This window comes from Culex quinquefasciatus, chromosome 1, assembly GCF_015732765.1.
Source record: "Culex quinquefasciatus strain JHB chromosome 1, VPISU_Cqui_1.0_pri_paternal, whole genome shotgun sequence".
In the NCBI taxonomy this organism is placed as follows: domain Eukaryota; kingdom Metazoa; phylum Arthropoda; class Insecta; order Diptera; family Culicidae; genus Culex; species Culex quinquefasciatus.
The window spans coordinates 109,098,005-109,123,465 of NC_051861.1; the positions used below are offsets into that span (position 1 = coordinate 109,098,005).

Sequence of the window (25,461 nt, forward strand, 5' to 3'; positions counted from 1 at the left end):
CCGATTCTGGAAAAAGCACAGTACTTTTTTCTTTCAATTGTTTCAATTCAATTTATCAATCACACGATCTTAACTTAACATTCCATCACTTTCCAGTAGAGCAAGAATCCACTTGTAACCAAGAAGATCGAAGAGGTTCAACGCGCGCAGTTGAACATTCCAGTTCTAAAACAAGCCATCACCAGTCTGCGCAAAACAGCTTGATGCCTAAAAGTGCGCCAAATATAGAGCAATATCTGTCGTGCTCTCGCGCTCTCTCATTTATTCATGCTCTCAACGTGCTGTCAACGCGCTGGCTTGTTTACCTTTTGCATGCAGCTCCTGGAGAGCTGAGCGAGCTAAGTCGGCTGGGGGCTGGGGTGGCATTTCGCTCTCTCCCAAAAATGCTGTCAGTTCACGCTCTCAGATTGAACCTGATTTACCAACACATCGATACTGCCGCTGCGTATGAATAGGAAGCTCTTTACATGTGTTGATTTTTTTCTGTATGGAGATTTTTTCCCCAACGTTCAAAGGGTCGGTGTTGAACGCGACGAGCATTGCGCGTGGCCCGCTAGGCTGGCTCGCTTTGGTATTGGTGGGTTGTAAAGAGAGGTAACGAGTAAAGGGTGGCGGGCCAAAGCTTTTTCGGTGCATGCAGCGCTGCTGAACATAGGGCGTTGATTTTATTAACGTATATTCAAACAAAAATTGTAATTGTATGTTGCTGGTTTAAAAAGCACCACGGCACATAAATAAAAAAAAATATCCACTTGAAATCGGCTACCTGTTCAATGAACAGGTTGAACAGGTGGACGAGTCGCCTCTGAATTTCAGCATTATAAAGAATATGCAATTCGAGATAATGATGAATTTCGTTTCATAAGACTGACAAGTATCTTTGGGCCAAGTTTCAGAAAGTTTGCTGATGTAGTTCTCGAGATACAGCCATTTTAAAATGTTATTTCCGACTTTTTCTAAGAAAATCTATAAAATCAATACAATTTCAGCATTTTAAAGAATATGCAATCCGAGATAATGAGCATCATTATCTCGAAATGCATATTCTTTGAAATGCTAAAATTGTATTGATTGTTTTAGTTTAGTTTAGTATCTCGAAAACTACATCAGCAAATGTTTTCATTTTTTGCACAGAGGTGCGCTATGGTGTAAGGAATCGATAGACCCCAAAATCTCGGATTGCATATTTTTATTTATTTATTTATCTTCGTCTTGAACAGACTGTTTCCTAACAGCTAATTAATTTCTTAAAACTATCTTTCGTCATATTTAAAACAAAACGGTCAGAAACTACATTAAACAAACGACAGCATACATCAAATGGTTGGTTGTGTCCATACACAGTATGGTGCACAGATAGACGAAACATAGACGGATTTCGACGAAGATTACGTGGTGGAACATAAACGATCAGAAGTTGAGACAATTTTTGACAGTCCAGCCTTTTCGTCAAAGATCGAAGATGAACAGCTGCTGCATCCTCTGTCTCCTCTTCAACAGCGTGTCCAGCCCCAACAGACGACGGCGATCCTCGATTGATGTCTGCTCCGGCGGATTCCTCCACGGCAGCGTGCGTAATGCTAGTCGCACAAACGCGCGTTGCACCCTCTCCAACCTGGCGATGTGAACATTGTGATATGGTGCCCACACATGGGCAGCATACTCCAACTGGCTTCTGACTAGGGCACTGTACAGAGCCTTTAGAGCGTGGATGTCTTTGAAGGCAGTCGTATTTCTTCGGATGAAACCAATTGTAGCAAACGCCTTAGCCGTGACGGAAGTGATATGCTCGTTGAAAGTCATCTTTCTGTCAAGAGTAACGCCAAGATCCTTAACAGAACACACCGGTCTAGCAAGGATATTCCCATCATGTATGCGTGCGTGATTGGGCGCAGCTTACGGTCGAATGTAATTACTTGACACTTTTTGCGTTGGCCTCCATCCCGTTTTGATCGCACCACCTCATGGGCGAATCAATGTCACTTTGGAGAGCCAGGCAATCGAGCGGTGAAGTAATTGTGCGATAGAACTTCAAGTCATCAGCGTACAAGACCTTGTCGTTCTTGATCCAGTGGCAGAGATCGTCGATAAACAGAAGAAAATTAGTGGGCCCAGATGACTACCCTGCGGGACACCAGACGGGATCATGAACAACCCAGACTTCGAGCCACCGAGTTTAACGTAGGCTGAACGAGAAGTTAGGTACGAAGTGCAGCCAAGTCGTGATCCATTCAGGAGTCAAGCCTTCGCAGTTTTTCAACGGCAAGCTGGTGCGGCACTCTATCGAACGCCTTCGCAAAATCCACATAGACAGCATCCACCTGGCAGCGACTCTCCATACTCCTTAAGACGTCGGTGACAAAGGTCATCAGGTTCGTTGTCGTAGATCTCTTGGCCATGAAACCATGCTGACAGGCAGATATTATTGGTTGCACGGCACAGGATAAAAACTCATGCACAATTTTCTCGAACACTTTGGGTAGGCAGCTCAAAATGGAGATCGAACGATAATTTTCCACGTTGTGCACGTTCCCGGACTTGTGAATTGGCGTGATCGAAGCTACCTTCCATTTAGCAGGGAACACACCCGATTCGAGGGAGCGGTTGAAGATAATGGCGAGCGGGTTTGCTAGTGTAGCTGCGCACTGCTTTACAATGGACGGAGGATACAGTCCGGGCCAGGTCCTTTGGAGGCGTCGGTAGAGGCCAAGACCTTGCGCACGTCTTCCTCCGTGAGACACACCAAGGGCATGTGTAACTCGTGCGGCAGGATCTTGTCCAGGGACTCGTTGCTGGTTGTAGGTTGATTGGCGCATAATAACGGTATTTTGAGTCACCTGATTGCTGTTTCGAATGATGTTTATGTGCCCTTTTGTTTAGTTAGAAATAATTTAATTTCGATAATACTTAGAAATGTCAATACCAAATTTGGTTAAAAATCCTAATTATTTAATTTTTAAATTTCTACCAAAATATTCCAATTCTCAGCAAAAAAAAAAAAAATAAACTCAAATTCAATAGTTGTTGTCTGTCTGTGTGGATCAATCGGACCGCGCACTGTACTCACTATCCAGAGCTCGCCGGTTCGAATCCCGCGGTGGACGTAACATAGGAGGTATTCGGTGCCATCTCCCCGTGCCATACCTTCACACTTAGGAGACCCGGGAGGCGGAGTCTTGACGCAAAAAGAACGATCACGCCTGTGGATCCGTTGACGAAACCGCAAGGTTTAAGGGGTCCATATTATAAGGTGTCGATTCCGTTTTTCAATAGTTATTCCGAATAACAAAAAAAAATCAGATAAAAAAGAAAATTTATAAGCTCTATAATTTCAAAATTGTTGCATTGTTGGGGGTTACATACATGGGTCATTCCATCTGAAGCGGAACAGCATTTGAAAATTACCCTCTCCGATCCTGCTCAAATTTGGCAGAGCTGTTGATACTATCAAAGCATGCAAGAATCCCGAATTTCATCCAAATCGGACCACCCCCTCCATTTTTGTACCTCCCCAAAAAATTGACTTTTTGGCGATTTTTGACCAAACCTCCTAGTTTCAAACGGCGATAGCTCGGAACCACAAATCTCAGAAGGTCGGTCTTAGACTCAATTTTGAAGAAATTGGACGTAGAATCCATTTCCGTGATCAAAATTTTGATTAATTTATTTTTCTACCTGTATTGCGCAATTGAAAACTTTAAACGGCCGTATCTCAAAACACCCCAACTTATTTTTTTTATTTGACCTCACCATCGTGTTCCCCGGTCAATTTTACATAAGAATCACTTATCGACAGAAATGAATATGTTTCATTCCAGAGATATCGAATTTTAAAGTTTAGTGTTTTCGAGATTACCTACATCAGCTTCATTCGCCGCATCTGCTAGAAGCACACAGGCGAGCTGATCAATAACTGCTACCTGGTCATTTATTGAAATAATATTTCATCATAAATAATCTTTATCAAATTGGGCAAAAATAACTGTATAACACTGTAGGAATCTGAGTTTAATCGCGAATGTGTATCTGCTCAAAAAAATAATGAAGTGAATTTCTGTGCTAACCCATAGGATAGAGTAATAACGACACACAGTTAAGGGCAAATTGGAATCCGACAAAGCGAGCAGGAAAATGAAATCTTGTTAGTAACACTGAACAATAAGTGCACGATACATTATTGAGTAAAACATATGAAAAAAATTGTTTATACGTTGTACTCTAGTGGAGTATGAAAAGGATTTCTGGATACCTTCCAGAAATCCTTTTCATACTCCACCAAAAATTTTTAATTTTTTTCTTAAAAGAAAATAACAAAGTTTGATCTGCTGCAAAGTGGCTAATTCCCCAAATTTAGTTGCGATGATTTTGACACCGTCCGAACTACAGTTTTTTTTTCTTCTTTAATTCTTAGATTCTTGGAACACAATACGGCAGCTGTCCTCACGTATAAGGATTTTTTTTTATTAAATGTACCTTGACCAAAATCATCATTTAATCAAATGGAGCTGGCTCACAATATAAAAATTGATTTAATATGATCAATCTTTTAAACCATAAATCAGATTTGCCAAATTATGGCAAAGTGTCAATAATAAACTATAATAATAATAATAATAATAATAATAATAATAATAATAATAATAATAATAATAATAATAATAATAATAATAATAATAATAATAATAATAATAATAATAATAATAATAATAATAATAATAATAATAATAATAATAATAAAATAATAATAATAATAATAATAATAATAATAATAATAATAATAGATAATAATAATAATAATAATAATAATAATAATAATTAATAATAATAATAATAATAATAATAATAATAATAATAATAATAATAATAATAATAATAATAATAATAATAATAATAATAATAATAATAATAATAATAATAATAATAATAATAATAATAATAATAATAATAATAATAATAATAATAATAATAATAATAATAATAATAATAATAATAATAATAATAATAATAATAATAATAATAATAATAATAATAATAATAATAATAATAATAATAATAATAATAATAATAATAATAATAATAATAATAATAATAATAATAATAATAATAATAATAATAATAATAATAATAATAATAATAATAATAATAATAATAATAATAATAATAATAATAATAATAATAATAATAATAATAATAATAATAATAATAATAATAATAATAATAATAATAATAATAATAATAATAATAATAATAATAATAATAATAATAATAATAATAATAATAATAATAATAATAATAATAATAATAATAATAATAATAATAATAATAATAATAATAATAATAATAATAATAATAATAATAATAATAATAATAATAATAATAATAATAATAATAATAATAATAATAATAATAATAATAATAATAATAATAATAATAATAATAATAATAATAATAATAATAATAATAATAATAATAATAATAATAATAATAATAATAATAATAATAATAATAATAATAATAATAATAATAATAATAATAATAATAATAATAATAATAATAATAATAATAATAATAATAATAATAATAATAATAATAATAATAATAATAATAATAATAATAATAATAATAATAATAATAATAATAATAATAATAATAATAATAATAATAATAATAATAATAATAATAATAATAATAATAATAATAATAATAATAATAATAATAATAATAATAATAATAATAATAATAATAATAATAATAATAATAATAATAATAATAATAATAATAATAATAATAATAATAATAATAATAATAATAATAATAATAATAATAATAATAATAATAATAATAATAATAATAATAATAATAATAATAATAATAATAATAATAATAATAATAATAATAATAATAATAATAATAATAATAATAATAATAATAATAATAATAATAATAATAATAATAATAATAATAATAATAATAATAATAATAATAATAATAATAATAATAATAATAATAATAATAATAATAATAATAATAATAATAATAATAATAATAATAATAATAATAATAATAATAATAATAATAATAATAATAATAATAATAATAATAATAATAATAATAATAATAATAATAATAATAATAATAATAATAATAATAATAATAATAATAATAATAATAATAATAATAATAATAATAATAATAATAATAATAATAATAATAATAATAATAATAATAATAATAATAATAATAATAATAATAATAATAATAATAATAATAATAATAATAATAATAATAATAATAATAATAATAATAATAATAATAATAATAATAATAATAATAATAATAATAATAATAATAATAATAATAATAATAATAATAATAATAATAATAATAATAATAATAATAATAATAATAATAATAATAATAATAATAATAATAATAATAATAATAATAATAATAATAATAATAATAATAATAATAATAATAATAATAATAATAATAATAATAATAATAATAATAATAATAATAATAATAATAATAATAATAATAATAATAATAATAATAATAATAATAATAATAATAATAATAATAATAATAATAATAATAATAATAATAATAATAATAATAATAATAATAATAATAATAATAATAATAATAATAATAATAATAATAATAATAATAATAATAATAATAATAATAATAATAATAATAATAATAATAATAATAATAATAATAATAATAATAATAATAATAATAATAATAATAATAATAATAATAATAATAATAATAATAATAATAATAATAATAATAATAATAATAATAATAATAATAATAATAATAATAATAATAATAATAATAATAATAATAATAATAATAATAATAATAATAATAATAATAATAATAATAATAATAATAATAATAATAATAATAATAATAATAATAATAATAATAATAATAATAATAATAATAATAATAATAATAATAATAATAATAATAATAATAATAATAATAATAATAATAATAATAATAATAATAATAATAATAATAATAATAATAATAATAATAATAATAATAATAATAATAATAATAATAATAATAATAATAATAATAATAATAATAATAATAATAATAATAATAATAATAATAATAATAATAATAATAATAATAATAATAATAATAATAATAATAATAATAATAATAATAATAATAATAATAATAATAATAATAATAATAATAATAATAATAATAATAATAATAATAATAATAATAATAATAATAATAATAATAATAATAATAATAATAATAATAATAATAATAATAATAATAATAATAATAATAATAATAATAATAATAATAATAATAATAATAATAATAATAATAATAATAATAATAATAATAATAATAATAATAATAATAATAATAATAATAATAATAATAATAATAATAATAATAATAATAATAATAATAATAATAATAATAATAATAATAATAATAATAATAATAATAATAATAATAATAATAATAATAATAATAATAATAATAATAATAATAATAATAATAATAATAATAATAATAATAATAATAATAATAATAATAATAATAATAATAATAATAATAATAATAATAATAATAATAATAATAATAATAATAATAATAATAATAATAATAATAATAATAATAATAATAATAATAATAATAATAATAATAATAATAATAATAATAATAATAATAATAATAATAATAATAATAATAATAATAATAATAATAATAATAATAATAATAATAATAATAATAATAATAATAATAATAATAATAATAATAATAATAATAATAATAATAATAATAATAATAATAATAATAATAATAATAATAATAATAATAATAATAATAATAATAATAATAATAATAATAATAATAATAATAATAATAATAATAATAATAATAATAATAATAATAATAATAATAATAATAATAATAATAATAATAATAATAATAATAATAATAATAATAATAATAATAATAATAATAATAATAATAATAATAATAATAATAATAATAATAATAATAATAATAATAATAATAATAATAATAATAATAATAATAATAATAATAATAATAATAATAATAATAATAATAATAATAATAATAATAATAATAATAATAATAATAATAATAATAATAATAATAATAATAATAATAATAATAATAATAATAATAATAATAATAATAATAATAATAATAATAATAATAATAATAATAATAATAATAATAATAATAATAATAATAATAATAATAATAATAATAATAATAATAATAATAATAATAATAATAATAATAATAATAATAATAATAATAATAATAATAATAATAATAATAATAATAATAATAATAATAATAATAATAATAATAATAATAATAATAATAATAATAATAATAATAATAATAATAATAATAATAATAATAATAATAATAATAATAATAATAATAATAATAATAATAATAATAATAATAATAATAATAATAATAATAATAATAATAATAATAATAATAATAATAATAATAATAATAATAATAATAATAATAATAATAATAATAATAATAATAATAATAATAATAATAATAATAATAATAATAATAATAATAATAATAATAATAATAATAATAATAATAATAATAATAATAATAATAATAATAATAATAATAATAATAATAATAATAATAATAATAATAATAATAATAATAATAATAATAATAATAATAATAATAATAATAATAATAATAATAATAATAATAATAATAATAATAATAATAATAATAATAATAATAATAATAATAATAATAATAATAATAATAATAATAATAATAATAATAATAATAATAATAATAATAATAATAATAATAATAATAATAATAATAATAATAATAATAATAATAATAATAATAATAATAATAATAATAATAATAATAATAATAATAATAATAATAATAATAATAATAATAATAATAATAATAATAATAATAATAATAATAATAATAATAATAATAATAATAATAATAATAATAATAATAATAATAATAATAATAATAATAATAATAATAATAATAATAATAATAATAATAATAATAATAATAATAATAATAATAATAATAATAATAATAATAATAATAATAATAATAATAATAATAATAATAATAATAATAATAATAATAATAATAATAATAATAATAATAATAATAATAATAATAATAATAATAATAATAATAATAATAATAATAATAATAATAATAATAATAATAATAATAATAATAATAATAATAATAATAATAATAATAATAATAATAATAATAATAATAATAATAATAATAATAATAATAATAATAATAATAATAATAATAATAATAATAATAATAATAATAATAATAATAATAATAATAATAATAATAATAATAATAATAATAATAATAATAATAATAATAATAATAATAATAATAATAATAATAATAATAATAATAATAATAATAATAATAATAATAATAATAATAATAATAATAATAATAATAATAATAATAATAATAATAATAATAATAATAATAATAATAATAATAATAATAATAATAATAATAATAATAATAATAATAATAATAATAATAATAATAATAATAATAATAATAATAATAATAATAATAATAATAATAATAATAATAATAATAATAATAATAATAATAATAATAATAATAATAATAATAATAATAATAATAATAATAATAATAATAATAATAATAATAATAATAATAATAATAATAATAATAATAATAATAATAATAATAATAATAATAATAATAATAATAATAATAATAATAATAATAATAATAATAATAATAATAATAATAATAATAATAATAATAATAATAATAATAATAATAATAATAATAATAATAATAATAATAATAATAATAATAATAATAATAATAATAATAATAATAATAATAATAATAATAATAATAATAATAATAATAATAATAATAATAATAATAATAATAATAATAATAATAATAATAATAATAATAATAATAATAATAATAATAATAATAATAATAATAATAATAATAATAATAATAATAATAATAATAATAATAATAATAATAATAATAATAATAATAATAATAATAATAATAATAATAATAATAATAATAATAATAATAATAATAATAATAATAATAATAATAATAATAATAATAATAATAATAATAATAATAATAATAATAATAATAATAATAATAATAATAATAATAATAATAATAATAATAATAATAATAATAATAATAATAATAATAATAATAATAATAATAATAATAATAATAATAATAATAATAATAATAATAATAATAATAATAATAATAATAATAATAATAATAATAATAATAATAATAATAATAATAATAATAATAATAATAATAATAATAATAATAATAATAATAATAATAATAATAATAATAATAATAATAATAATAATAATAATAATAATAATAATAATAATAATAATAATAATAATAATAATAATAATAATAATAATAATAATAATAATAATAATAATAATAATAATAATAATAATAATAATAATAATAATAATAATAATAATAATAATAATAATAATAATAATAATAATAATAATAATAATAATAATAATAATAATAATAATAATAATAATAATAATAATAATAATAATAATAATAATAATAATAATAATAATAATAATAATAATAATAATAATAATAATAATAATAATAATAATAATAATAATAATAATAATAATAATAATAATAATAATAATAATAATAATAATAATAATAATAATAATAATAATAATAATAATAATAATAATAATAATAATAATAATAATAATAATAATAATAATAATAATAATAATAATAATAATAATAATAATAATAATAATAATAATAATAATAATAATAATAATAATAATAATAATATAATAATAATAATAATAATAATAATAATAACAAATAATAATAATAATAATAATAATAATAATAATAATAATAATAATAATAATAATAATAATAATAATAATAATAATAATAATAATAATAATAATAATAATAATAATAATAATAATAATAATAATAATAAATAATAATAATAATAATAATAATAATAATAATAATAATAATAATAATAATAATAATAATAATAATAATAATAATAATAATAATAATAATAATAATAATAATAATAATAATAATAATAATAATAATAATAATAATAATAATAATAATAATAATAATAATAATAATAATAATAATAATAATAATAATAATAATAATAATAATAATAATAATAATAATAATAATAATAATAATAATAATAATAATAATAATAATAATAATAATAATAATAATAATAATAATAATAATAATAATAATAATAATAATAATAATAATAATAATAATAATAATAATAATAATAATAATAATAATAATAATAATAATAATAATAATAATAATAATAAATAATAAATAATAATAATAATAATAATAATAATAATAATAATAATAATAATAATAATAATAATAATAATAATAATAATAATAATAATAATAATAATAATAATAATAATAATAATAATAATAATAATAATAATAATAATAATAATAATAATAATAATAATAATAATAATAATAATAATAATAATAATAATAATAATAATAATAATAATAATAATAATAATAATAATAATAATAATAATAATAATAATAATAATAATAATAATAATAATAATAATAATAATAATAATAATAATAATAATAATAATAATAATAATAATAATAATAATAATAATAATAATAATAATAATAATAATAATAATAATAATAATAATAATAATAATAATAATAATAATAATAATAATAATAATAATAATAATAATAATAATAATAATAATAATAATAATAATAATAATAATAATAATAATAATAATAATAATAATAATAATAATAATAATAATAATAATAATAATAATAATAATAATAATAATAATAATAATAATAATAATAATAATAATAATAATAATAATAATAATAATAATAATAATAATAATAATAATAATAATAATAATAATAATAATAATAATAATAATAATAATAATAATAATAATAATAATAATAATAATAATAATAATAATAATAATAATAATAATAATAATAATAATAATAATAATAATAATAATAATAATAATAATAATAATAATAATAATAATAATAATAATAATAATAATAATAATAATAATAATAATAATAATAATAATAATAATAATAATAATAATAATAATAATAATAATAATAATAATAATAATAATAATAATAATAATAATAATAATAATAATAATAATAATAATAATAATAATAATAATAATAATAATAATAATAATAATAATAATAATAATAATAATAATAATAATAATAATAATAATAATAATAATAATAATAATAATAATAATAATAATAATAATAATAATAATAATAATAATAATAATAATAATAATAATAATAATAATAATAATAATAATAATAATAATAATAATAATAATAATAATAATAATAATAATAATAATAATAATAATAATAATAATAATAATAATAATAATAATAATAATAATAATAATAATAATAATAATAATAATAATAATAATAATAATAATAATAATAATAATAATAATAATAATAATAATAATAATAATAATAATAATAATAATAATAATAATAATAATAATAATAATAATAATAATAATAATAATAATAATAATAATAATAATAATAATAATAATAATAATAATAATAATAATAATAATAATAATAATAATAATAATAATAATAATAATAATAATAATAATAATAATAATAATAATAATAATAATAATAATAATAATAATAATAATAATAATAATAATAATAATAATAATAATAATAATAATAATAATAATAATAATAATAATAATAATAATAATAATAATAATAATAATAATAATAATAATAATAATAATAATAATAATAATAATAATAATAATAATAATAATAATAATAATAATAATAATAATAATAATAATAATAATAATAATAATAATAATAAAAAATAAAGCAGGTTTTGGGGTTTTGCTGAATGGCACTATTTTGCTACTGCCCATGACAAAGGCCCTAGTCATGGCCTCGAAGGTACTCTAAAACGATTAGCCACACGTAAAAAACGGTGCATTCAAAATAACCCAATAAATATTCCTTTCACAAAAATAGATTGATCAAGGTAGGGGAACAGCATCTAATTTCAGCGTTCCTCTAATGTTGCCATAGCTTATTAAAAGCGTTTTCAACTGAAATCGAGTGATAAATAGCTCAATGAGAAGTGAACAAGCAAGTTTCTATCAAAAGTTTTGCAAATTTTGTTGTTCAAATAGTGAAAATGAGCAAATTGGATGAAACTAGGAGCGAGAACTTAACCTGGCAAACATACTAGAATCTCCCCTATTAGCCATTTGAATAAATATTTGCGTTAAATTATAAAAATATAAATTAAATTAATCATCTCCCAGAACACCAGGTAGCAGTTATTGATCAGCTCGCCTGTGTGCTTCTAGCAGATGCGGCGAATGAAGCTGATGTAGGTAATCTAGAAAACACAAAACTTTAAAATTCGATATCTCTGGAACGAAACATATTCATTTCTGTCGATAAGTGATTCTTATGTAAAATTGGCCGGGGAACACGATGGTGAGGTCAAATCAAAAAATAAGTTGGGGTGTTTTGAGATACGGCCGTTTAAAGTTTTCAATTGCGCAATACAGGTAGAAAATAAATTAATCAAAATTTTGATCACGGAAATGGATTCTACGTCCAATTTCCTTCAAAATTGAGACTAAGACCGACCTTCTGAGATTTGTGGTTCCTGAGCTATCGCCGTTTGAAACTAGGAGGTTTGGTCAAAAATCGCCAAAAAGTCAATTTTTGGGGAGGTACAAAAATGGAGGAGGTGGTCCGATTTGGATGAAATTCGGGATTCTTCTATGTTTTGATAGTATCAACAGCTCTGCCAAATTTGAGCAGGATCGGAGAGGGTAATTTTCAAATTTGCACTTTTTCGTGCACAGTTGAGATGGAATGACCCACATGTAGAAAATCACAAAATTTTATATTACAGCATAATCCACTCAAAAGATGATTTTAAATCGGAACGGAATCGGTTTAACAAGTCTTCACCAAAATTTTGAGCCGATTTGGTAAAGACAGTGTTGAGATATCGTGGCACCCGTTTTTTGAAACTGCTATCTTGAAATTGCTATATCTCGGCAATGATGCAACCAAATATTGAGCAATTCCAGCTCAAATCAGGATTTTTTCTAGTACTTTTGTACCCGACCCTCTCCGATTTCAATGAAACTTTGTAGACATGTTATCCTAGGCCTAGATAAGCAATTTTTGTGTATATGGAGCCAATAGTACTCGAAAATAATATTTGAGAAGGGCGTAAGGTATTTAAATATTTTTGTATTTTGTAATTTTAAAATTACTGTATCTCGAAGCCGTTGCGTCGTACCAAAAAGTGGTCAAAGACAAACTTTGAGGAAATTGGACGGGCTTTCTGAAAAAATACACTGAAACAAAAATATACGCCACTTCTATGAGATTTTTTGATTTTTAAGTCTAAAACTTAATTTTTTTCCGTCAAAATTTTTGAGGAAATAGCCTAAGATGTTACCAAAAGACTGACGAAAAATGCAGGATGGTATGTCTTTCCTAAAAAAATACAAAAATCATTTGCTTAAACTGTTTTTTGAAAAGTGGTTTAAACGTCAAAATTTTGGAAAACCGGTAGTGGGAATCGATTCTCTAGACAATTTTACATAAAAGTATCAATATTGACCATTGTCCTATGTCCAATCCTTGGGAAGATACAGCGGTTTAAAAAATGAAAATGTTGAAAAAACGGGTTTTTTGGTGGTTTTTGGCAATTTCTATATGACAGACTTGGTTTTTCAGTCTCGTAAATATTTTTATCGAAAAGCTCGTCCAATTTCCCATAAGTTTGCCTTTGACAGCATTTCAATTGGATGTAAGGGCTTACAGATTTAAGCTTAATTACATTGCTTATAACTGAAAATAGAATATTTTTTTCAGTGTGGTAGAAACCAGGATAGTAAATTTGATTGCGTAAATATAATAACGACATAAATCAAAAAGCTGTCAAGGGCAAAATTATGGCCCTGACTCAATACAGTATCAAAAACACTCAGAAAACAAACCATGGTAATTGGGTTTATTGGACCAATTAAAAATCTCCAGGTCCTAACATTAAGCTTAAATTTGTGATATTATTGTTCACAACGATAAAGCTTATTTATCTGAGTACAACGATCTTTTGTACGACCGCAAAGGATTCAAACTGGATTTTTAAATCAATTTAAAAAAAACTTAGCAACCCTTCTTGACAGAATGGTCCTTCTTGACATCTCTTGGGTATCAAAATTTTTCGTAATTGAAAGACGCAACTTTTGGTTCCATGATATCTATAGGTCATCGCTGAAATTTTAAAGTTATCGCAGTTTTAGTGGAAAAAGTTGATTTTTTGCCGATTTCGTCATTTTCCCGTTTTTGGTCGCTGTTCGAGTGCATGGGGTGATTGGTCATTATAATTAAATAATGGCATCAGTAGTGCGGTGCCTGTGTGGACGCTCAGTCCTGTTTTTTCGTGTTATTTTTCGTCTCTTTTGTGTCGCTGTTCGAGTGCATGGGGTGATTGGTCATTATAATTAAATAATGGCATCAGTAGTGCGGTGCCTGTGTGGACGCTCAGTCCTGTTTTTTCGTGTTATTTTCCGTCTCTTTTATGTCGCTATTTGTGTACATGGGGTGATTGGATTTCTTCTGATTCGTGTTGTTTTCATCTCTTTTGTGTCGTTATTTGTGTGCATGGGGTGATTGGTCTTCTTCTTCTTCTTCTTCTTTTTTCTTTATTTTTAGTTCGCGCGTTCGTTGGCCAATGAGTTTATTTTTGTTCTCTTTACATAGTTTTCGATAGAAACGATCTGAATTCTTTTTTTTTCGAGACAAGCAAGTCGTATTGCTGGATTAAGTCCTTTCTATATCATCGATGATCGGAAGGCACGCCGACGAATATGTTTTAAGGCTTATGATATAAAATCATTTTAATGAATAAAGCCCTTCTTACATCACCGTTGATCGGAAGGCACGCCGACGAAGATTTTCTGGAGGATCGCGGTCGAATTAATACTATATTCAAAATTCTAGATAGCTATCTTTCAGAGGCGACTCGTCCACCTGTTCAACCTGTTCATTGAACAGGTAGCCGATTTCAAGTGGATATTTTTTTTATTTATGTGCCGTGGTGCTTTTTAAACCAGCAACATACAATTACAATTTTTGTTTGAATATACGTTAATAAAATCAACGCCCTATGTTCAGCAGCGCTGCATGCACCGAAAAAGCTTTGGCCCGCCACCCTTTACTCGTTACCTCTCTTTACAACCCACCAATACCAAAGCGAGCCAGCCTAGCGGGCCACGCGCAAATGCTCGTCGCGTTCAACACCGACCCTTTAAACGTTGGGGAAAAATCTCCATACAGAAAAAATCAACACATGTAAAGAGCTTCCTATTCATACGCAGCGGCAGTATCGATGTGTTGGTAAATCAGGTTCAATCTGAGAGCGTGAACTGACAGCATTTTTGGGAGAGAGCGAAATGCCACCCCAGCCCCCAGCCGACTTAGCTCGCTCAGCTCTCCAGGGGCTGCATGCAAAGGTAAACAAGCCAGCGCGTTGACAGCACGTTGAGAGCATGAATAAATGAGAGAGCGCGAGAGCACGACAGATATTGCTCTATATTTGGCGCACTTTTAGGCATCAAGCTGTTTTGCGCAGACTGGTGATGGCTTGTTTTAGAACTGGAATGTTCAACTGCGCGCGTTGAACCTCTTCGATCTTCTTGGTTACAAGTGGATTCTTGCTCTACTGGAAAGTGATTTAATGTTAAGTTAAGATCGTGTGATTGATAAATTGAATTGAAACAATTGAAAGAAAAAAGTACTGTGCTTTTTCCAGAATCGGGACACATTAGAAGAATTATGACAGTAGATCAGGGAAGGGATTTAAGCACCTAGTTTTGCATAATATCAAAGGTGCTGTGCTACTGAGTAGATTCAACCATGATCGTTATTTTATTTTTCGGATGGTTCTATTTAAAGCGGATGCAGTCCTAAAAAGTTTAAGATTTGATGCCATTAAATGCTCCAAACACGACTGTGTTTATTGAGACTGTAGTCCCGGTTCACTCTAGTTGTATATATTATAATCATATATTGTAGCATGAATTTGTTCTGAAAACATTTTTTCACTGATGCTAAAAACAAATATTTTAATTATCTCGGATTCATGTCAATATAGTTTTGTTTTTAACATCAAAAGCCCTTCTTTTTATTCGGAAATTGAATTCCAAAACCATGAGGACATAAAAGTGAGTAAATTCGATTCTCTAAAAATTTGACAAAGGATCAAAAGCGATACGACCTGGTTCTAAAAAGTATAAAGTAAAATGTCAATTTAATTTTTAAATAGTAACAAGTTAGCTTAAAAAGCCCAACAAACAGTTTTCTTTTGTTAAGGATATGTTTTTTTCTGAACATCCTGATGAATACTTTTAAAATTCAGTATAATATTCAATAACTTCCTTGAATTTCGATAAGGATGGCAGAGCGATTGCTCTATTTTTCCTCATTCCCACGCTAATGATTAAGTCTTAAAAATACATTTTAACGAGATAAAAAAGTCTTAATCATAATTTTTATTATTTTTTTGCATAAACAGAAAATTATAATAGTATAAAAATAATAAAACATAAAAATAAAAGCCATTGGAAAGAAAAAAAAGCTTGTAAAAAATGTTTTAACATTGAACAGGTACTTCATTCGGGCACGAGTCGCCTCTGCTATCTTTCGGATTCGATTGTGAGTAGCGGGACTTCGCGGTTACTATGCAACGTATTTTTTGGAGTCTTTTTATATTTTAAATTTATAAGTCCTTCTTTTATCATTGTTGATAGGAAGGCACGCCGCCGGTTAAGTTCGTTTAAGTTATTGTTTTAATTTCATTACAATCGGTTACGTGGTGTCCTGTTTTCTTTTCGTTTATATTCGTTGATCGTAATAATTTATTCCAACTGGCAGCTTTAGTATTAACTCATCTACTATTTTTGACATTTGCTCGCGTTATCTTAATTGTACCAACAGTAAAAATATACTGATAAGTCCAGCCCATAGCACTGCCGCTCGGTTGGCACGCGTACGATAAAAATAAATCATTTTAAATAATCAATTATCTATCTTTCCGCAGCCGGCTGCCTAAGATTTAAAAAATCTACCGATAAATAAAATGCTCATGGTCACATCACTGCCACTCGTGAATCCTGACCTCATACCCATCTACTAACCCCCTCAAAACTCATGTGATACTTTGTCGGAGATGCAGTCGATTGGGCGGTCTCTATCACTCAAGTATCGGACTAACATTCCCATCCACTTCCCCGTGACCCTACCACTGGTCGTGGCCGGCGCCGGTATTGATCAGCATGATAGGGGCCTTTGAGAAGTTGCGAAGCGAGGAAAGATAGCACCCACTTATCTTCCACGGCTCGTGGATGTAACTTCTGGAGGTCCTGGTCAATAACGGAGTAGCAACTGCGGGTGGGCACCTATGCTTACCTATGCTTATTTCGTCATTTTCCCGTTTTTGCGCGTGGCGCGTAGAAAAACTCAGTTTTTATTTTCAAAAAATCATATCTCCGAAACGTACGGTTCGACATCCCTAATTTTTTAATATGTTTTGTGAAATTTTTCGAGGAATCCGATAAAGATATTTTCAGACATAGGCTCTTTGATCCAGACACGGTCAACACGCCATTTTAAGTTTTCATACGACTTTTTGAAATGTTAAGCTAGATTTTTGAAACATCTTACTATTCTTCCCATCTATTCCAATAAATCACCTTTCTATTGCGTTTAAGACAGTTAAATGCGGATTAAATGACTCGATGACATGATTTTTTGTTGAAAAAAGTGGTTTTTGCGAAAAATGATGAAAATTGCCATTTTTAACCACCCTAGCACGATGTAGGTCACCCTAATGGCCAAAAAAAAAAATACGAGTCTAATTATTTTGACCAAGGAATCCCCAGAAAAAAATGTACATATAAAATTCGACGGTTTTGTTCAAACACAAATCAGTTCAACACGGAGCGTCGGATCGAGGTGCTTTTTGTTGCGTTGGGTTCGTAAAAGTCTAAAGCAGGTTCTTACGCCAAAAACTGACAACTTTGGTCGATTCCGGAAAATTTGCAGATTGTATGGGAAAAGCTGCGTAAAATCAAATTTTGATCACAGGAGGCTGCATAACCTTCGGGAAGTCGCGTGTTTTCGCCTTTCTTACAAGTGCCCTTACAAACTGTGTACAAAGTACACGTACGCGACCTCCGGTGGGATAAGCAACCAAGCTAAAAACGTCAAGAAACGAAAAAAGACAAGACGAAGTTTGTCGGATTTAGTCAGTTAGTTTTGTTTATGGTTCAACGATTGCTGCGGTAGTCGAAAAAGTGGGGTTATGTTACACTACGTACGACCTGGTGGAGCTGCCGTAAAACTAAGTTCATGTTCGAACTAAAGGGTTCCATTGCGCTGATGATCCGTGCACTGTTTAGCTCCAGTCAATGTACGATCCAATCTTGCATACCAAACAAGAGACCAGCTCAAGTACCGGAAGTCACGATACCCGACCGCTGGGGCTATAAAAGCACCCTGTTGATCATGATTGAGCGCAAACTCCTAGTGTCAACGCAACCATGAAACCGGCCACGACGACCTTCTTCCTGGTTGCACTCGCGGTCCTCGGCCACCTACCAGCGGAGTCCGGTGCGGAGCAGCAGATGAACCTACAGCTGGAGCGCTTCGAGCAGATCGACGGCGCGGACATGATCGACTCGTCCAAGCTGCGCGTCCGCAAGTACAACCGAACCGCGTTCATCCTGGACGGCACGGTCGAGCTGTTCATCGATCTGGACAACGCGTACGAGGTCACGGTCAAGGTCGCGTACAGCACCCTCGGCAACAACCAGTTCAACGAGTACCCGATGAAGCTGCCCCGGAAGAGCATCTGCGCCTTCATGGTCGACGAGTACGTCGAGTATCAGTACATCTGGGCCGACAGCACCAACCTGCCGCACGTCGAAAAGGGAACCGAGGAGTTTTGTCCGTTTCCGAAGGGCGAGTACTGGTTCAAGGAGCTGGTGCCGGATTCGTCGTTTCTGCCGCCGGTCATCCCGGCCGGGCTGTGGCGCATGACGTGGGAGTTTCTGCGCCCGAACGACGAGGTCGTGATGCAGCTGCGGTTCTTCTACCGGGTCACGAAGGGGAAGGCCAAGTAGGTGAGGTTAGGTTTAGGGTGTCCGGGAAGCAAAAATGGTGGTGTTGGATATTCATGTCAGATTTGGCAAACAAAATATAATAATAAAATATAATAAAAACAAAGTATGCGTTTCATACTCAAAAACTATTTTTAAAACGGTTTGCAACGGTCTTAATAGCTGCCAAATTAGAAAAAAGCGTTTTTTTAACTTTCTAGAAATTTAGAAATTATAACGTTAAAAATTAAAAACTATACCTATCCAGATCCAGATCCAGATTTTTAAGCGAAGATGGCGTTACGAAGGGTGGAAATGTCAAATTCGCGTGGTGATACCAACATTAGAAAAAAAAATTATCTGGCTGTAATGCAATGGCACACTTTTTTGTAACGCTATCTTCGTTTTAAAATCTGGATATACAGCAAATCCCCACGAAAACAGCATGATTCGATTTTTTTTGTTCGACCATAAGGGTGACCTACGCCGTGTTAGAGTGGTCCAAAAATTGCCATTTTCCACGATTTTCGCAAAAAAAAAACACATTAAAAAAAATCATAACTCCGCGCGATTACAACCGATTTTAGCGTTTTGGACGCAAATTAAAGGTCATTAGATAGGCTTTTGAGGAAAAAAGATAGGAGTTTCAAAAATCTTAAAAAAGGTCGTATGAAAACTTGAAATGACCAACGAGCCTATGTCTTAAAATATTTTTATCGGATTCTTCGGAAACAAATTAATAACATTTAAAAAAAATGTGGATTTGTTATTAAAAGATTCCGATAAATGATTTTTTTTATAAAAACTCAGTTTTTCAACGCACCGCTCGCAAAAACAAAAAAAAAAAACACGAAAACTGGAAAAATCAACTTTTTCGATAAAACTTAAAAATTTGTAGCGTCACCCTATACTTTTTGGGTATCGTATTTGAAGCTTCTTTGTTACCAGCTAAGCAATTCTTTACAAAATCAGTCTTTTTTTATTTTATTTTTTGAAATTTTACATCCGGCTGAAATTTTTTTGGTGTCTTCGGTGTGCCCGAAGAAGCCATTTTGCATCATTAGTTTGTCCATATAATTTTCCATACAAATTTGGCAGCTGTCAATACAAAAATGATATATGTAAATTCAAAAATCTGTATCTTTTGAAGGAATTTTTTGATCAATTTGGTGTCTTCGGCAAAGTTTTAGGTATGGATAAGGACAATACTGAAAAAAATTATACACATTTTTTGGTGATTTTCAATTTATCTTTTTGTCACTAAAATTTGGTTTGCAAAAAACACTATTTTATTTTTTTATTTTCTAAAATGTATTAGAGGACAACAGAACTTTTCAGAAAAATCCAGAATGTGTAGGAAAATCTTTGACCGAGTTATGAATTTTGAAATCAATACAGATTTTTTTCAAAAAAAAAAAATTAAATGTCGGTCGCAAAAATTTTTCAACCTCATTTTTCGAAAAGTACTTAAGTGAAATTTTGATAAAGTGCACCGTTTCAAAGTTATAGCCATTTATAGGTAAGTTTTAAGAAAATAGTCGCAATTATCCATTTCTGTTAAATTACACAGCAAAAAAAGAAGTAATCTAGCTGCGTGTAGAAGGCCTGGTTGTAAAATTAATGTTGCATTATTTTATGAAATTATATGTAATATTGCACCCTGAAATATGTAGCCCATCAGTATGGGAAACCTACTTGTCCGAAATGTCAAGCTCATGTATGCATTTATCCTTTCCATTCCTCATCGGTCTGATGGCCGAGCGGGCTAAGGCGCCAGACCGTGTTGGTGCTGGGTTTGAATCCCGTCGGACGCAACTTTTTTTTTGTTTCTACAAAACTTGTACATGCAGCGTGTTATATTAAGTGTCTTTTTTGACGAAGGTGATGTGCATGCTTTTGCATGCGATTTTACCATCGATTTTTTTGCTGTGTAGTGCTCATGTTTGCTCACTTTAAAACATATTTTTGAAAAGCTGAGAAAATTCTGTATATTATTCTTTTTTAACGACCTTTAGTTGCTGAGATTGCTGAGACATTCGTGAAAATTGACGATCTTTTCGAAAACAATATTTTCAAAATTGTTAAATCAAGACTAAAGTTTCAAAAAGGCCAAAAATGCAATACGCCCTTTTGAACTGATTTTAAAATTTAGAAAATATTGTTTTTGAAAAGATTTTTGCCACGTATCATTTTTTTCAGTGTAGTCCTTATCCATACCAACAACTTTGCCGAAGACACCAAATAGATCAAAAAAAACCTTCAAAAGCTACTGATTTTTGAATTTTTAGAAATCATTTATTGTATGGACAGCTGCCAAATTTGTATGGAAAATTATTTGGACAAACTAATGATGCAAAATAGCTTCCTTTGGACATACCGAAGGCACCAAAAAAGTTTCAGCCGGATTAAAAAATACAAAAAAATCGATTGACCGAAATCTCAGAGAATTGCTCAGGTAATTAAAAAAGTTATTTAATTTTCTGTTTTCTAAGATGGCGTTCAAAATGACAAAATTCAATTCTTTTTCTGAATTTAACTTTATTTTGGGAATTTAAAATCTTTCGATTTTGAAAGAAGAGATTTTTTGCAATTCGGAATCATTATTCAATCTGAGTTTTATTTGGTTTGCTTTCATTCTGTAATTTTTATTTCTTTATTTTTGTTTAAGTTATTGTGGAACTTTTCAAAACAGTTCCAGAAAATTCTTTAAAACTTGAATTCTAAGAATTGGAATATCCCAAAAAAAATCAAAAATAAAATAGAGTTTACCGAATTTTCAACTGATGAAAAAACTGAAAATTACTGAATTTGTAAGTATTGACGGAATTATTTTCTTTCTCGAAAACGAACTTTTTGATTGATTGCACGTCCATTTCCATTGAAATTTTGAAGTTTATTGAAAAAAAGTGTCGCATCCAGATTTTTTTGCGACGACATTGAAACATATTTGCAACGGCCTTTATTAAAAAAAAGAATTAAGTTCTTTAAACCAAAATTGTTTTCTAATCTAATCTAAGAAAATAAAAAATATTATAATTCATGTATTGAAAAATACTACAAAAATAATTTTTAAATTCAAAATAACAAAATAGGAAAAAAACTTACTCAAAAATGTTAAAATAACTAGATTTAAACAAATTTGTTAATTTAAAATGTTTTGGATGGCCCCTAACAACATCTCTATTAAAAGTTTGAGAGTTGAGTACTAGTAGTTAGAATTTTCATTTTGAGTTAGAGAGAGAGAGAGTGAGAGTGAAAAAGAGAATAAGAGAGCCAAAGAAAGAGAGAGATTGGCGAGCGTGTTGTCATCCATTGCAGTAAACACAGGATGACAGCTTCAACAGCATTTCTGTTCTTTGGGTGTAGCAATGAATTAAAAGTGAGATTCTTCACATGATTAGTACAATTCGAATTCTAGTTCCAATTTGTTCAACTCAGATCGTACTGCGCGCGATGCTATCTCGCCTTCAAAACAAGGTACAATTGTACAATCGTGGTCCGAACGTGACATTACCATGTGCCCTCTACCGGACTATATAAACAGCTTGTCAACGGTTCAAAACAAACACATACTAAAATACTAAAATACTAAAATACTAAAATACTAAAATACTAAAATACTAAAATACTTAAATACTTAAATACTTAAATACTTAAATACTTAAATACTAAAATACTAAAATACTAAAATACTACAATACTAAAATAGTCATGTTAAAAATCCTTAGTTTGAATTCCGGGGTGACTTTGATAGTCATAGTTTTTCTTGTTGAAATCAGATAAAAGGTGTTCAAACTTTATTTTTACGTCAAATTTGCCATAGTTTTTTAAGAAAAAAATTACATGTTTATATTTTTTTATTCGAGTTTTTAAGCTTTTTTAACAAAATCCTTTTTTTTAATTGTTAAAAAGTCAGAATTTGATGTAAAATTCGCTTAAACTTACATTTTAAACTGAACAAAAATACAAAAAAACAAAATAAAGAAAATAGACCTAATTAACACCTAAACTCCCAAGCTCGAGAAAAAGGGGGTATTTGTATAGAAATTCCCCATTTTTCTCGAGCTTGGGAGTTTAGGTGCTAAAATAACCTAAATTATTAATGTTTTGCTGAATAATTTGGAGCAATTTTAGATAAATTAATTCATACTATTTTTCACTCACATGAACGAAATTTCACTTTTTCACACTTTTTCCCCGATTTTTGCAAATCCTTCCAATTTTAACATATTTGAAAAATTTACTTTATTTAACCTTAAACCCAAATGTTTTTAATTTCACCTAAATATCACTAATTATTTATTGAATTGAACTAAATTAACTAATTCATCAACTTTTATCTTATATTTTCCTTATGTTTGCTGATTTGGCTAGTTTAAACTTAATTTAAAATAATTATATCTACATTCACTAAATTGACTCAACCAAATTTCAACTTTAACTTTAACAAATTTCACTTAATTCAACTGTATTTAGCTTTATTTTCCTTGATTTAACTTAATTTAACTTGATTGAAATTAATTTAACTTTAATTAACCTAGTTTTCCTTAGTTTTATGTTGCCAAATTAAAATAAATGTACCTAAATCCAAATTGAACCATATTTTTTTTAAAACTAAACTCAACTTTATTTTGCTTTATTTTTTTGTGTTTAACTTTGTTTAACTTGATTTAGCTTAATTTAATTTTAATTAACTTATTTTCAACTTAGTTTTATGTAACCAAATTTAAATCAATGTACCTAAATTTAAACTAAATTCATCATTTTTTTTTCTAAATAAAACCACATTTAATAATCACATATTTACTAAAATTTACCAAATTTTACTAAATTCAATTAAATTTAACTTAATTCAACTTACTCTAGCTTTATTTTTTTAATTAACTTGATTTAACTGAATTTAACTTTAATTAACTTAATTTTACTTAATTTTATGTAACCTAATTTAAATAAATGTACGTAAATTTGACCAAAATCAATTATTTTTTTGACC

At 24.4% G+C, this 25,461-nt stretch overlaps 2 protein-coding genes across 2 annotated transcripts in view; both read left to right on the top strand.

Moving 5' to 3' along the window:
* The window catches only part of LOC6051600 (endoplasmic reticulum resident protein 44), a 54,024-nt gene that overhangs the window by 7,972 nt on the left and 20,591 nt on the right, over window positions 1–25,461 (top strand).
* Window positions 19,871–20,609, top strand: LOC119767638. Its single transcript, XM_038256644.1, has one exon. The coding sequence runs from the start codon at window positions 19,911–19,913 to the stop codon at window positions 20,490–20,492; it is 582 nt and encodes a 193-aa protein (XP_038112572.1). The 5' UTR covers window positions 19,871–19,910; the 3' UTR covers window positions 20,493–20,609.